The sequence below is a fragment of the Rosa chinensis genome, chromosome 2 (assembly GCF_002994745.2).
Source record: "Rosa chinensis cultivar Old Blush chromosome 2, RchiOBHm-V2, whole genome shotgun sequence".
Taxonomy (NCBI): domain Eukaryota; kingdom Viridiplantae; phylum Streptophyta; class Magnoliopsida; order Rosales; family Rosaceae; genus Rosa; species Rosa chinensis.
In genome coordinates, this window is record NC_037089.1 from 54,252,556 (window position 1) to 54,268,630 (window position 16,075).

The 16,075-nt window shown below is 37.8% G+C and overlaps 2 protein-coding genes across 3 annotated transcripts; one reads left to right on the forward strand and one right to left on the reverse strand.

Annotated features, from left to right (window-relative positions):
• The first annotated feature begins 2,511 nt into the window (after positions 1–2,511).
• Positions 2,512–8,624, forward strand: LOC112187543 (chaperone protein dnaJ A6, chloroplastic). The gene is made up of 9 exons (XM_024326390.2): positions 2,512–2,671; positions 2,783–2,825; positions 4,180–4,313; positions 4,586–4,724; positions 4,836–4,893; positions 5,922–5,964; positions 7,165–7,213; positions 7,314–7,394; positions 7,481–8,624. The coding sequence occupies exons 3-9, from the start codon at positions 4,207–4,209 to the stop codon at positions 8,321–8,323; spliced, it is 1,320 nt and encodes a 439-aa protein (XP_024182158.1). The 5' UTR covers positions 2,512–2,671; positions 2,783–2,825; positions 4,180–4,206; the 3' UTR covers positions 8,324–8,624.
• Positions 8,625–9,335: 711 nt separating this feature from the next.
• LOC112190331 (translocase of chloroplast 34) lies at positions 9,336–13,173 on the reverse strand. 2 transcript variants are annotated; one of them, XM_024329768.2, is made up of 8 exons: positions 13,056–13,173; positions 12,395–12,516; positions 12,201–12,308; positions 11,971–12,095; positions 11,575–11,839; positions 10,038–10,106; positions 9,779–9,940; positions 9,336–9,695 (listed from the first exon to the last, which is right to left on the reverse strand). In XM_024329768.2, exons 2-8 carry the CDS (start codon positions 12,491–12,493, stop codon positions 9,591–9,593), a joined length of 933 nt encoding a protein of 310 aa, XP_024185536.1. In that variant the 5' UTR covers positions 12,494–12,516; positions 13,056–13,173; the 3' UTR covers positions 9,336–9,590. The 2 variants fall into 2 exon arrangements, with proteins under 2 accessions (XP_024185536.1, XP_024185537.1); XM_024329769.2 differs by having other exon boundaries at positions 13,052–13,134.
• Between the last annotated feature and the right edge of the window lie 2,902 nt (positions 13,174–16,075).

Genomic DNA, 16,075 nt, shown 5'->3' on the forward strand with positions numbered 1-16,075 from the left:
GATACCAATTCAATCTCAATCACCCACAACCAAGACAAAGCAAGTGGTCAAATTTCTCATTCCAAAATCCAAATTCGCCAAATTTTAACATTCGACGATTGGAATCAACACCCAATGACTCCCAAACGATTTTCTCAAGATTTTATTCCTCCACACTATACTTACTGGGATTATGTTGATGCCTGGTCAAATGTTTTTTACCTTCAAAATAAAAACAGGCAACATTCCTGGTTTGTTTTCTTTTGCAAAAACTTTCGTCCAAAATTCCCTTCATGGTTCAAATCATGGTGGCAGTTTTTCGGTGCAACCGAAATCATCTTGCCCCCGCAAATGAAAAGTTTATTCAAATTTTTCCAAGAAAATTGTGAACTTTCTATCATCAAACCCTTTGATGCAATTTTTACTTTTTACGCCTTTCAAAATATTGCATGGATCCTTTCGTGGGATATAATTATATCTCCACCAAATCAAGACAATTCAATGACACTGGTCAGAAGATTCAAACAGAAATGGTGGGACGGCTTCACAGTTGACAAGTTCTCTGAAGAATCCCTCCTTCAATGGTTCAAAACCCATCCTCAATATTGGAAGCAAGGATCAACAGTCCAAAGTCAAGAGCAAAGCCAATTCTTGTTACAAAAATCCAAGATTCAAAGTCAGCTAGCAGGCATCTCTTGTCCTCACGAGTATGCCCTAAAGCTCAAAGAAGTATTATCTCAAATATCACAAAGTGACAATGGAGATGATGACAATGACATCACGGATGAGGTTCAATCTCATTTCGCAAATCATGATCCAGACGCTTTTATCTTCGGCGAGTTTTAGTCGCACAGCTGTCTCTCAAAAGATCTCAAATGAGACAAAACCCAAATCAGATCTGCAAACAGACAAGACCCAATGATTACAGGTGTCCTGATCTTGATAACTGGGACATATGTGAATAGTGCCACCTCCCTCAAAATTCACCCCTTGATGACACGTTCCATGCTAGGAACACTCAAAAGCAAAAGCAAAGATTTGAAGCAAGACTTTCTTTCCAAAAGCAAATGATGGTGACATGACCAAGATTTTCAATGATGGTGACTTTACTCTCCAGCATGACTAAATTCATGCATGGCAAGAAACACGTCAAAAGTTGATGCACCAAAGTCTTCAAAGCCTGACAAGTTCGGCAAGATCTTATCTTGACGAATCTAAACACGTCAAAAGTTGATGCACCAAAGTCTTCAAAGCCTGACAAGTTCGGCAAGATCTTATCTTGACGAATCTCTTCAAATCCAAAGAAGATCATTTTACTTTCCAGCTGTAAACATGGAACAGTATTGTAATCGGCTATAAAAGGCCATCCAATGTATCAATAGAGGTAGGGTTGAAATCGGAGTCAATTTCAGAGTTTTTTGGAGAGTTAATTTCAGAGTTTTCCTCAGAGTTTCAAAAAGAGAGTTAGTCTGAGAGTTGCATAGTAGCCTGCATACTTGCTCTCATCAAGATCTTGTATTCAAATACTTTCATCAATCAAAGTTTCAACTATTTCAAGGTATCTTTTCATTATGTTTTTAATATCTCACTTGAAAAGTAAAATTGCTGAATATCAATTCTATCTACGTAGACTAGAATTACAACAAAAGTTTGTTCAAGGAATATATCCTGTTGTCCTTCTTCCTTGTCCACCAAATAGTTATGAATATGATTGCTACAATTTATATTATATTTCTTCAATGAATTTTGAATGGAGAATTTCAATGATTCAAGGTCTATTAAATTATTATAGAGAAGAACTTTCAAAACTAACTTGTTAGATGTATAAGATAAACAAGCTTAAAAGAGAGATTGCTAGGTACCAAAAACAACTTGAGCGAACCAAATTACAATTAAGATTTGTAGAAGCCAAATACCCTGTTGTCCTCCCTTCCGTCTGTTTTGAATTTGATCATTTTGATTTATACCTGGTACCCATAGTCGACTATGACTGGTGTATTTACCAACTCAATTTAATAATCAAAATCTATGCAAATGAACTTGCTTTGTTTGCTTTTTAATTTTTAAATACTGTGAAGCCATTCCAAACCCAGTTAAGCCCCTCAATTCCAGTTTAGCTTAGCGTAAGCCCCAAATCCAGCTTAGCACCTGTACCCTGGGATACGTCTCTGGTATCAGAGCCAAAAGGCCGAGAGGGAAGTTAGTGAGAGAGAGACCCAAACCTTAGGAGGTTGTCCTTTGAGGAAGTAGCAACTTCAGAATATATGGGGGGACATAATACCTGAACCCCAAATTACAATAAATATAAGGAGAACAAATCGAGATAATAACGAGAGTCTCCACTAAAGTATATATTCTAAATAAGCACTAACTAGCGAAGAGCGCACTTCTTGCTGCTCCAAAAAAAGTGACGGAAACAATTTACATCTGATTTTTCATAGTGGGACCTAAGAGAATATAAACCGGGTCGGGTTCTCAGTAGTAGAGTCTAGAGTGGTCTTTCGAAATCAAAACGCGGCGTTTTAGTACCAGGAGTGCGGTATAGGAGCCACGCAATCTCATCCATACCAAAGCGCTTCCCTCACTCGGAGCCCTCCCTCACTTCCGCGCCATCCACAGCTGCCCCCTCCACCACTCCTCAGCTCATCTCACCTACCACCTCTCTCTCTCTCTCTCTCTCTCTCTCTCCACCGTAATCCCTCTCTCCTCCTTCTCTAGGGTTTACCAAATTCACTGGCAAACCTTCACTTCAATTTTCTTATCTTCTAATTCTTCTTTATTCGTTTCGTGTTTTCATTTCTAGGGTTCTTGAGCATCAGGTTTCCTCTATTGGCATCGAACGTCAGGTAATTTTACTCTCGCTCCTTTTCAGGCTTTTGGTACTATTCATCTGCTTGTTTTGATTTCTCATTGGAAATGTAAGAATCAAATCTTTTGTTTTAACCTAGTGATTGAGACTCATTCTGTTGCTTCATGTTTGGTACTGGTTTAATGCTAACTGCTTCTCATTGGCCGGCGATGACCGGCTATATGTATAATATGTATTTCTCTCTTTGTATTTGCCTCCGTCGCCACCCTGTGTATTCGATTATCATCTTCTTTCATGTATTCGTTTGTTGATTTCTATGCATCTTGGTTGTAATGAGCTATGAGTTTTGAAAGTGGAATGCTTTCTTATCTACATTGGCAACCAATCTCGACAAAAGAAAAACTCATACAGTGTTATGGAGTTAATTAGAATAGATATGATAGAATTTTTGTGCTTGTGTGTTCGTGAAGTGATTCACTTAGAAAGCAAGAGGACATATGTGTACTTGTATAGGAATTGATCGAGTCACTGATAGTGCCTGATTGAAGATTTATGTAAAAAGTGTGGGAGATAATTTGGAGTGGTTTTTGATTAATAATTCTGATGTTTGATTCATAATTTTAAGAAATGGAAAAAATTTGACCGTAAAGTGTGCACCACCCCCGAGGATAATATTTTGCCAAGGATCATAGGGAATTCGAACAACTGCTCTAAACACGGTATCCAGAAGTAGGCCCCATCCCTTGAGGATCGTATTTTGCTGAGTATCATAGGGAATCCGAACAACTAGTTCAAACACAGTATCAAGAAGTAGGCCACACTCCTGAGGATCGTATTTTACCTATATTAAAGAAATATAGGAACTTGGTCTATTTAGAGTGATATGTAAACATTTCTAATGACCATGTGTCGCACTCACAGTTTAGCACCGGGTGAAACGGTTTGTGGTGCAACAACAAACACTATTTGACTTTGAGGCTGCCGAGTGGCAGTGGGTGGCAAAGTTACTTTGTTACCTATTCTGGATCGTTACATTGTTCCATTCTATTTAGGCAACTTTATGAATGTAAACGATTAAAGACGGTCAGCTGGAACAAGCAGCATCAATTAAGAGAGAGAGATCTTTACAAGCTTTCTAAAAGTAATGCAATAGTAATTAATGAGGTATTAAAATACCTATGATAAGTACCTGGAAGTCCGTTCAAAGGTGTGTTGACATAGTCTTCGTTCATTTCTTTCTCAAACAACTGCGTGATTGATTTTCTCAATATTGTTATCTATTATTTCTCTAAATAGTTGAATTGAACTATTTCTTCAATATGGGTCAGTCCCCAACATGTTTCGATCAAAGCACTTGAGTTCTTTTCTGATGTATGTGTGCATATTTTCAGCTTAGTGCTCACAGAAAAGTTCAATAAATGGCAATTATACCTTGTGGAAGTACAACGGTTGCTCAATGGGGCATTCGTCCTCAGCCTATGCTAAGATCCTATGCCATGAACAAGATACGCACATCCCAGTGTTGGTAAGTTTTAGCTTATTGGCATTTTACTGGCTTATGGAATGGCATTTATTTAACTATAATTTTTTTTTTTTTGCCCTATTTTATCAATAACAGTGTAGATTAATATTTCAAATGAAAAAGTTGTACCTGTGTGATATTTCCATCTACCTATGCCATTTGTGCTCTTGCTTTATTTTGTTGCTACTTTCCAATTAAAATTCATCTCTGCTAAAAATAGTACCAACATATCCAGTTTACATTTAGTATTAGTTTAAGGATCATCTTCTATGCAGTGTTTCCAGCCAAATAGGCTCTCTGGGGGCACAAACTTCAAGCATCTTCTCTCGGGATTCCTTGAATGCTCTATTCTGTGCAGGCTCTCATACTTCAAATCGCAGTAGGGGAGCAAGATTCATAGTTAGAGCAGACTCTGTGAGTATAACAACTTCGGTTTACTTTCCTTGCATGAATAAAGAGCTTAATTGAAGAAATGATGTTAGTTTCACAATTAATGTTGTAGCATTAACTTACTTTCACATCCAGGACTATTATTCTGTTCTTGGAGTGTCAAGAAATGCGACTAAAGCAGAAATCAAAAGCGGTATCTACACTTCTGTTTTCTTTTCTTCTTATTTATATATTTTTCCTAAATTGTTGTTTTTTATTATTTGTCAATTTCTACTCTGCAATGGCTTTATAAGAAATTAGTCATTTCTGTGGACTCTAGATTCAGAAGGTAGGACCTCTACATGTGTTTATAGATCAACATCCTTCCATATTATGGTATTTAATTCTTTAATTTTCCCCTAGATATCACGATGGATGGGCAGAAATAAAAAGGCTCTGCTGTAAATTGCAAGTATGGATACAAGCATCCGAAACTAACATGGTATCCTTGGCCCCACCTATTGGTATTGAAAACTTAGATGACATATAAGATGAATTTGAAGACTTCATTGCACTATGCTGATTAGATTACACTGTCACTGGTGGATTGCTTACATTTATGAATAGAGAGCTTTAGTGACGTATAAAGTATGTCATAATTTTTGCTAACTTCTATAGCAACAAACCTCATAATTTTCCTTTTTGTGGGATAGTAGAGAAAACCAATAGCAGCCTATTGGTTGCTGGTCACTGTTTCAGTTTGCTAATCGGTATGAATTTGTGTATCCTCAAGATATTGACCTGATTCAACCTGGCAGTGCACTTTTAGCATAACAAGGAACTTGTTTTTAAACCCTCCGCTTTGTGATGAGGTGAAAACGATTCATGTCACTAGTTCCGATGCCTAACAAGCTTTTAGAATAAAATGGAATCTTCCAGCTACGGCATGTGTTGTAAAATTCTTGTAGGCTTTCATATAATCTTTATGACTGGATTGCTATATAAAAGGACAATATAAAGTAAGCCTTGGCTAGAAAATCTAAGGGGTTAAATGATAATTGGTGTAAACCCAAAACCAGAATTAAGCTTCTGTGCCTTTTGGATGCAAATATCTTCCAGTATGAAGTTTGTATGCTTGAACGATTGAGTAAATGATGCTTTGGACCATTTTTTTCCGGCCATGTACTATTTTTTCCTTGCAGAGATTTGCTCTCTAATCTCTCTTTACAATTTATCTTTTAGCTTACCGGAAGCTTGCAAGAAGTTATCATCCAGATGTGAACAAGTGAGTCTATTTCTTTAACTTGGTATTACAAGCATTTGGCACTCTCATTTCCTCTTCTCCCTTAAAGTTTGCCTCTATCCGTCTCTCTCACTCTACACGTACACCTCAGCTGGATTATGCATAGCTTTTGAGATTACATGCTCGGTGTCCGTTAGAGAGTTTGTACATGTCTTTTTGATCTTGGAGATGCATGTTAGTTTAGTACCACTATGGCATATCAACAGTGAAATGCATATGCTGCCTCTTTTATATACACACAAAAGAATGTTTCCCCAAGGCTCTGGCTATATCTTTATCTTCTGTTGCATGTCATAGTGTCATAGTAGAGCTCTTTAGTTTTCATGATTTTTTTTCTTTCTTTCTTCGTTAAAAAAAAAGATCTTTTATTAGTTGTGAACGTGTGATCTAGAATGGGGTTTTAAATGGTGAAAGGCTCATTTCACAGCTTTGCTGGTTTGCTTCATCTTTCCTGGGTTAAATTTTGGGAACTGGTGGTACATTCATGCCTAGAGAGATGCTATTTCTCTGTATCTGAGTTTAGGCAGTTTGTGGTTATGTCTTGCAGTTGCAAAGATAGATGTATAGGGATCCTATTTAATAAAAGAAGTAAAGAGGAAGGGATATCAGTACTCAAAATATTGATCTTTAAGTTGGACGAATAGGATTTTAAGTGGCAGAAAATTGATTTCAAAAGAGCAGCTTGCTGGAAATCACCAGATGTAGATGATTTTCTTATGTACATGGTTTAAAATGGTGACCATGAATCTACACAAATACATTCCATTCCCCCATCTACCCTGTCAGTATAATTCCAGGTTGTACTAATTCGGGATCTTTAGGTTAGTCAGTATTATTGGGCTGTTGGGTAAAAAATGGGACCTCAGAAGGGTATAAGGTTCTCGACCAAAAAAAGGAAAAAGGGTAAGGATTGATTGAAGCTTTGAGGCTGAGTTTGGGCTGATTTGGACATCTCGAGGTCATGTGTCTTGTTATGTATGATATATTTTACTACTGGAATTGCTGTGTGGAATTTTTCTATTTAAATTGAATTTGAAGTATTTGTTTACAAAGTTGAATGATTTTGTATTCAATCTCAAGTCTTTTCTTTGTTTTCCTGGTGGATTATCAATAGTTCACTTAATCTAGTCAGTAATATTATATTTTCTCATTTTGTTGGAACTTCAATTTTATCTGCTGCAGAGAAGCAGGGGCAGAAACAAAATTCAAGGAAATTAGTAATGCATACGAGGTAAAAGAACGGTCTATAATTGCTATAATTGCATAATCTATTTATTCATTCATTCACATGGGTGACAGTTAGAGAGAATTTGTCTTTTTCTTGTGTGCAGGTCTTGTCTGATGATGAAAAACGATCACTATATGACAAATATGGAGAGGCTGGAGTTAAAGGTGCTGGTATGGGTCCGGGGGTAAGTGCAGCTCAGACAATGATTGGAGAGTTGTTTTCTTCATTTTATCTCTACTTTCTCATGGTAGCATCCCTATATTATTTCAGGATTTCAGCAATCCATTTGACCTGTTTGAGTCACTGTTCGAGGGCATGGGAGGTATGGGGTCCAGAGGTGGTGGTGGTTCTAGGAATAGAGCGGTTGATGGCCAGGACGAGTATTATAGTCTCGTCTTGAATTTCAAAGAAGCAGTTTTTGGGGTTGAAAAAGAGATTGAAATAAGTCGATTGGAGACCTGTGGAACTTGCAACGGTTCAGGTGCTAAAGCAGGAACCAAGCCATCCAGATGCAGCACATGTGGTGGGCAAGGTCAGGTTGTTCAATCGGCAAGGACTCCTTTGGGTGTCTTCCAGCAAGTGATGACATGCTCTTCCTGTGGCGGAACTGGGGAAATATCCACCCCTTGTAACACTTGCTCTGGGGACGGTCGTGTGAGGAGGACAAAGCGAATCAGTCTGAAAGTTCCAGCTGGTGTGGATGTAGGCAGCCGTTTAAGAGTTCGAAATGAAGGCAATGCTGGAAAGCGAGGTGGGTCTCCGGGTGACCTATTTGTTATTATAGAAGTTATCCCAGACCCTGTCCTCAAACGTGATGATACCAACATTATGTACTCCTGCAAGGTGTCCTATATTGATGCAATTTTGGGGACTACAATTAAGGTTCCAACAGTTGATGGCATGGTTGATTTGAAGATTCCAGCAGGAACTCAACCAAACACGACCCTTGTGATGGCAAAGAAAGGTGTTCCCCTCTTAAACAAAAGCAACATGAGGGGTGATCAGCTGGTGCGAGTGCAGGTTGAAATCCCAAAGAGATTAAGCAGTGATGAAAAGAAGCTCATCGAGGAACTTGCGAATCTGAGCAAAGGAAAGGCTGCAAGCAGGAGATAGTTGTTTCTGGTCATTTGTTTCATCCATATAGTGCTGAGGCCATCAGTAGTTATTCTTTTGGTGCATCTTTTTGGAACATTGATGCGCACTGTGGAATTCGTCAATTTTGAATCAGTTGGACTGGGGGAGGGGATGATATCTGTAGTTGTAGGTTAAATTATCTGATAGCTTGCATCTTTAGGTGAGGGACCTAAAGAAGGTACAGAAGATTTTAAACACATCTTTCTCATCGAATTAACGCTTTGTTGTTGCCTTTTTCATTAGTAGTAAACATGAAATTAGTATAACATGTCTTCTCTTATCCTTTGTTTTCCTTAAATGTGTTATAATGTCCAAGGAAAGAACGAATATCTTTGAAAACTTTTTGGAGCTACCCAAGAAATCAATTAGCTATGATGCGGCAAATTACTTGTACGTGTTTTGACTCGCAATGAAGATGGGCACTCGGGACAAACAGAAAAAAATTGCTTGGCTTCTACTTCGAGCTCCTCTAATTGTACCAAAGAAGTAGGGAACATATCATGTTTTCGATAAACAGAGTCGATAAAGGGCACAGGTTCTCGGCTGATGGAAGAAGACTAGGGATTTGTAGAAAGTATAACAAACTCTACATGTGAAGTCTCTTAGCTGACTTTGTTAATTAGAAAAGCCACACATTTCTAGAACGGCTAAGACGCCAAATATTGAAATGTATTTGTGAATTATATTCCTCAATGAAGAGGTTTTGAAACAAATCTATCTATTGAAGTATTGAACTAATATATTTACGATTTAAAACAAATTAACCTTTTTTCTAGGATTATAGACTTTATCTTGTGTTCTTGTTAACTCTCATTATTCAAGGGATACAGGGTATACCTTATTCACCCAAAAAAACCAATGAGCTTTGAAGCGGATAACTTGAGCAGAAATCATAGTGGATACAGTTGTAGACTTATTCCTAATTGGTTGGATCTAAAATTGGTTCCGTAAATATTTGTTTGGCAAAAACGTAAAAACAAAAATTCAGAAATGCTTAAAATGCTTCAAGTAATCATTAATAAAAACAAAGTATTCATCAATACAAGCAATATAAACTAAAAACGGCCATAATAATAATCTTAAGGATAAAATCTGATTTCCTCAACATACTAAAAAGATCCATACGCCGCAGAATATTCATACTGCAAAACATCATAATGACTACTCAAACTGCTACCCCTAAAAAGAGTGAACAGAGATGATCAGCACAAGAAGCTTTCAAGAATATAGATGGCCCAAAACCAAGTTAGTACTTGCGACTAGCAGTATCCCGCATCTCCCAGGATGGTCTGCTCTCTCTTGCAATGTCAGTCCTGATCCGACGTTCTATCGGTTTAATCACAAAGAAGTACTAATAACAGAAAAAGAAGATATTAGTCCCTGCATCAACAGAGAGAAATAAACAAGCCAGGGATAAAAGTTCAGAAAGTTCACCTGGAGCGCCAAAATTACAGGAATTAAGATTTTCCCTCTAGCATTGGGGTTTGGCCCCTCAATCAACTTCTGGTCAACAAAAATTGACTTGCTTCCACCCAAGATGACTTCTGTGATTGTTTGGACAACATGGGGTATCCAAGCAGTTCCATTTGGAAGAACCTATAAACAAGAACAGCCCACAAGCATGTTATAACATATAAATATGCTCCACAGATGGACCAAGTATGACACAAGTAATACAAGTTATACAACTAACCTTTTCATCCTTTTCATTCTTGTTGCATCTCCCACTGTTCTCAACCAAAACAACAGGAATAGTAGAGCCCTACAATTATACAGGAAAACTTTCAGAAACTAAGAGCTATCCAATCCACATTTGACATAGAAGTTGTGAGATACATAACTTAGAATACAAGACAGACAGAAACTAATACTAGTAACGTAGCAAAAGTAAATATTCAAATACCATTCCCTATGTTGAAATGCAGAAAAAAAGGAACTTTAAACCAAAGAAACAACTAGATCGCAGATCTGCCAGTTCCTTCATCTGACTTAATTTTTTCATGCAGCACTTAGAACTAAATTAAATAAGGTCAATACTCAACAAATCACAACTAATGTAGGAGGCATCTCTAGCTTTCCCCATGGAATCCTGAAAATCAACTAGATTAAATTCAATAAACTTATGACATTAAAAGAAGTGGGAATAACTTGTCCTAGCGTGACTTTAGGAAACTACTTTCGCTTTTACTTTGGCACACATGAAACAGATGTTGCATATTCATCCATTGACAAAGTATTGGTAGAGCACATTCATCTAACTAATTCAAAAGTTTATTTTGGCATCGCAACACATCACACCTCAATACTTAAATGTGTCCCATACTTCTAGTAAACCAGTTATCTACCTGACAGAGTATACCTTCCCCATCCCCTCAACCCAATACTTAAATCTGTGCAGCTACCTATAGTGAACTTGCTGAGCATCTTACGAATCTTTGATTTTTTTTTTTTTTGAATAAATTAGGAATACGTCTAGAGGTATGAAATTTTAAATATATTAGGAAACTGTAACTTCTCACTTGAATTCTAGGAACCCACTTAACTGAACAAGATTCCACCATTGTTGACAAAAGACAATACAAGCATTCAATTAAAAGAAGCAGTTGTGCTTAAATTATTTCCTTTGTACTTACATTCCTGACAGTATTGTACTGATTCCATAAAACATCAATTGTTGAGCTGTAAAAAAACTAAGTTCAGACATTTGAAAGTGAACTAAAACCTTGCTACAGAATAGCCACGCACACTTTCTAGCATGGTGAGACGCAAAAATGGAACTACACCACCTCTTAGAAGATGGGAGAAAAACAAAAGTGAACCACGATATGGGAGAAAAAAGTAAACCATGACGGCCTAACTATATTCTTTGCAAACTGGAACAAGAAGATATAACCATTCCAACACTCCAATCATGAATGCTTTAATCATTTTCAGATAGCTATCTATAACAATGACCTGTAGAGTAACATTCTATTATTATTTTCAAAACAAATGTATAAAAGACATGTTTTAAACCTCTGTAGTTTCAAATGTCATTCAATCATTGCACTGATCTTGTCTGATAAACCATAGTGCGGATTATCTTTACCCTATTTGAAGCTAATATAACTTCCCTCCCCAAAGTTCATGCACTTTCTCCTTAAGAGTTAAACAAGACTATGTCCTATTCACTCAAATAAAGCAATAGCCCGTATATAAAAAATAAAAAAAATGAAGTTAAAGGCACCCACCTGCACTTCCTGTTTTCTTAACCCAGCACCAAGACGAACAGCTTTTAAAAGAGATTCTGATCTTTTGGAGACAAACTCATCGTAAGGCAAACCATCTGGTGGTGAGAGCTGTGCGTGTGTCAGGACAACCAAGGCTCTATTCCATATCCCTTTTCCAAAAGTATCAGTAATGGCTTTGACCACCTCCCTATCCAAGTTGTCCACTCTATACGCATCCAATCGATCCACATAGAGTAGAACGTCTATGGTCTTGTTCAGAAGGAAACTGGTCAAAAGAACCCACCACATGGAATGAACAACACAATTAATAGTCTTAAGTTTAGTCTTGAACAAAAGACGGGGAAAATTTCACAAAGGGATCGAAAAATGTATAGATGCATAGAAATAAGAAGTAACCTTTTTATATTATTAAGTGCCATGTCATTAATATATCCTCCTTCTATGAGCCCAGGGGTGTCAATGATGTTTAGGGTAAATCCTGCCCTTGAGCGGGAAACCATCACAGCTCTGGTTCCTTCAGACTAGACAGAAAAGCTAAATCAAAAACAAAAAACAAAAAACCCAAATGCATTTACAAATGGCAAAGCGAAGAAACCACGCAATACAAAATGACAAGAAAAACATACCTGAAAAGGACTAATAGAAACAGCCCTTTCACCAATGAGTGAGTTCACAGTGGATGATTTCCCAACCCCACCTTTCCCCATAACAAGAATTGTCAAACTGTTCACATTCTACATCCACACTCAAATGAATCAGCAAAGTTATTCGAACTACGTAAACGAGAATCTGAGTATTTGAGTATAATACAGAAAGGAACCTCTTGGTTGAGTTTTCCGAGCAATTCGAGCAACTTAGTCTGTGTGGCAGGTGCGAAACTGTTTATCCCAAGCCATTCTCTAATTATTTGGGATGCCATGGCTCTGTTACACTTCTAGCACTCTGAAAAATAAAAACAATTATAAGAACCACACAAATATAGATTTATAGGAACCCTTTTCTGTTTTAGGTACATTCCCATTCGCATTAGCCGGCACAAATAGCAGTGAAGCAGAAACCCTAACAAAGAAGGGACTAGGAACTAGAGAGGTCCTAGTGACCCTTCAACAAAGCACCCAATGTAATTAGCAAAGAGACAAGCTTTACCTTATCCCCTAATTCAATTAAATTTAACAAACACCCAAAGAACAACCCAAAAAGTTGCAAGGTTCCAGCTTTACCTTCCCCTAATTCAATGTAGCAAAGCAAGCTGTAAGCTTTTGGGGACCAAAAGAGTGGCACCAAAATCCAATAGAAAAATTCATCAACAAGTTTAGGTCATTGTTGTTAATCAAATGCATTGGAAATCAGAAAAACTCATGAAAGCAAGCACCAAACCCAGACGCAAATTTGAACAAAAACCCAGGTATCATCATAATCAAAGATATGAGTTTGAAGCGTGAAATTATTGGAATTGAAAAACGAGTGAGAATCTTACTTACCCGTCTCTGCGTGCTTTGAAGATGTGGGAGACGCAGAGAGAGAAGAGCGAGACGGAGAGTCTGAGAGAGGGGTTTAGGCCGGTGAGGATAAGAAGAAGTCTTTAAAGAAAGAAATTACAAATAGAAAAAAGAAAACTGCAAAACGATTGTCGTTTCTTACCTGTTTTATTTTTTTTAATTTTTTCTAATGAATTAAAAAGAAATTATTACATTAAAATGATAAAAAAAAACTTAAAATGATGAAAAATACACTAAATATCATTTGGTCTAATGACATAATAATTCTCTCATTTGTAAGTGGAAAATCGAACTTACAGAAGACTAATGATGGGAAAAAAAAAAATATGCTATTAGGTTAGCTCAAATAATGAGGGGAGATTAGGAATTAAGTTAAGACAACTAGCTCATAATTCGATTTCTCTTGTGACTAAAAAAAAAAAAAAGATGAAAAATGCTAAATATACACCTCTTAATTTTTTATTAAAATTTTAAACTTTAATTAAAAGTACTACAAATGTAAGAATTTAGAAGAGTTCTAAGAACATTTTAAACACCTTAATGACGTTCCATATATAGTACTTGACGAAGTTTACAGTTTTGATACAATGAGCTGCTCTCAATGGAAGAAACTTACTGGCGACAACGGTCTAAAGTTCTTTGGCTAAAAGATGGGGACCGGAATTCTGTTTTTTTTCATAAGAAAGCATCTAATCGACGTAATTGGAATAGGATCAAAGACATCATGGATGCACAGGGCAACTGGTAAACTAACCCGGAGTTGATTTCCAATATGTTCATTGATTATTATGAGACTATTTTCATGTCTGAAGGTTGTGATGTGGAGGCTATCAACCTAGTGCTTGACAAGATACGGACTTCTGTAACAAAGGATATGAATTTATCTCTCCTGGCTGAGTTTACAGATGATGAAATCAAGAAGGCATTATTTCAAATGCACCCTTCAAAATCGCCAGGCTCAGACGGGATGTCTCCCGCCTTTTTTCAGAAATATTGGCATATAGTGCATTCCGATGTGTGCTTAGCAGTGAAGACCTTCTTGTTGACGGGGCAGTTAGATGCACAAGGCAATTCACCCATCTCACACTGATTCCCAAGATTAAAGAGCCTACTGCACCTTCAGACTTTAGACCAATTGCTTTATGCAATGTAGTCTATAAGATTGCTTCAAAAGTATTGTTAGCGAATAGGCTTAAACTTATTTTACCTGATATAGTTTCTCTGCTCCAAAGTGCCTATGTTCCGGGTCGCTTGATCTCGGATAATACCTTGGTTGCCACAGAAGCTACACATTTCATGCATAAGTTACGCCGCCAAAGTGAAGGTTTCTTCTCTCTCAAACTTGATATCAGTAAGGCTTACGACAGATTGGAATGGACTTTTCTCACTGCTGTTTTGACTAGAATGGGTTTTGCTAGAAAATGGATCGATGTTGTTCTTTGTTCTATAAAGTGTGTTAGTTACTCCATTTTACTGCAAGGATCTTCGGTGGGTTATATCATTCCTTCTAGGGGTATCAGGCAAGGAGACCCCCTCTCTCCCTACTTATTTATTCTTTGTGCTAAAGGTCTTTCAGCGATGATTTCAGATGCAATTTCTCATGGCTCTTTGAAAGGCTTGTCTTTATGTCTGGGGGCACCAGTTATCCATCACATTTTATTCGCTGATGACAGTTCTCTTTGGGGATGCTACAGAAGTAGAATGTCTTCACTTCAAAAATTTATTAAATGTCTATGAGAGTGCATCTGGACAAAAAATCAATTTGGAGAAGAGCAGTGTGGTTTTCAGTAAGAATGTGCCTCCAGCTGATAAGTTCTATTTAGCTTCCATTTTAGGGGTGCAATGTGTTGAGAATCAAGGCAAGTATCTTGGTCTTCCGCTTCATGTTGGTAAGTCTAAATCTGTTATTTTTGCCTACTTGAAGGAAAGGTTGACAAAGAAATTAGTTAGTTGGCGTACAAAGATCTTAAGTGCTTCAGGCAAAGAAATTCTTATCATAATTGTAGCTCAAGTTGTTCCATCGTATGCCATGAATTGTTACAAGCTGCCAAAGGCTCTATGTGATGATTTACATCAACTCTGTGCACAATTCTTTTGGGGTGGTACTGATAAACATCGAAAAATTCATTGGAGATCTTGGGATCGTATGTGTTTGACCAAGAGTGAAGGTGGAATGGGCTTCAAGAACCTGCATGCACATAATTTAGCGTTGTTGGCAAAGCAGGGGTGGATATTGCTTTCGAAACCAAACTCGTTAATTTCAAGACTCTATAAAGCAGTGTACTTTCCATGTCGTTCTTTTCTAGAAGCGGATATAGGAGACTCCTTTTTCTTGGAGGAGCATTATGGAAGCCCGTCCAGTGCTCCAAGCTGGATTATTTTGGCAAGTTGGTTCCGGGGTGGACATCAACATTTGGAATGACGATTGGATTCCTAATATTCCAAGCTGTCGTATTCATAAACCTGCTCATTGTACTCTTTCTTCAATAACTTCCCTTATAAATCGTGGTATGTACATGCATGTACATTTGCAAGCATAATTAGCTATAATGGGCCATGCTCATCGTACCGCCAAAGGTACCAATTCCAACCAAAGGAATGACATGCAGACACACCGCCAGACGGGCCACAACCTCAGCATCGGACCACCCCCAGATCGCCACCGACGCGCCGCCACGCGCCGCGCCAAGATGGCATCAGAAGCTTCCGAAACTGAGAACTGAAGCATATCAGTCCCACATCGAAAACCAAGACAAGATCAGTCTCTTCCTCACCAATAAAAGGTTCTCTCCTCTCTCCTCATTAATTACGCATTCAATGCTTACCTACTGTTACTTTGTCAACATAAATACATTGACTAACTTAGGCATCGGAGAGTTGAAGACCGCCCAGCGCGGTCTCCCTCTGACGCCCATTGTATTTTACTTGACAGGTAACGGGAACCACAATAACAACACAAGTATCGATCCGCCCACCGGATCAGCGTTAACTAAGGTCCAGCT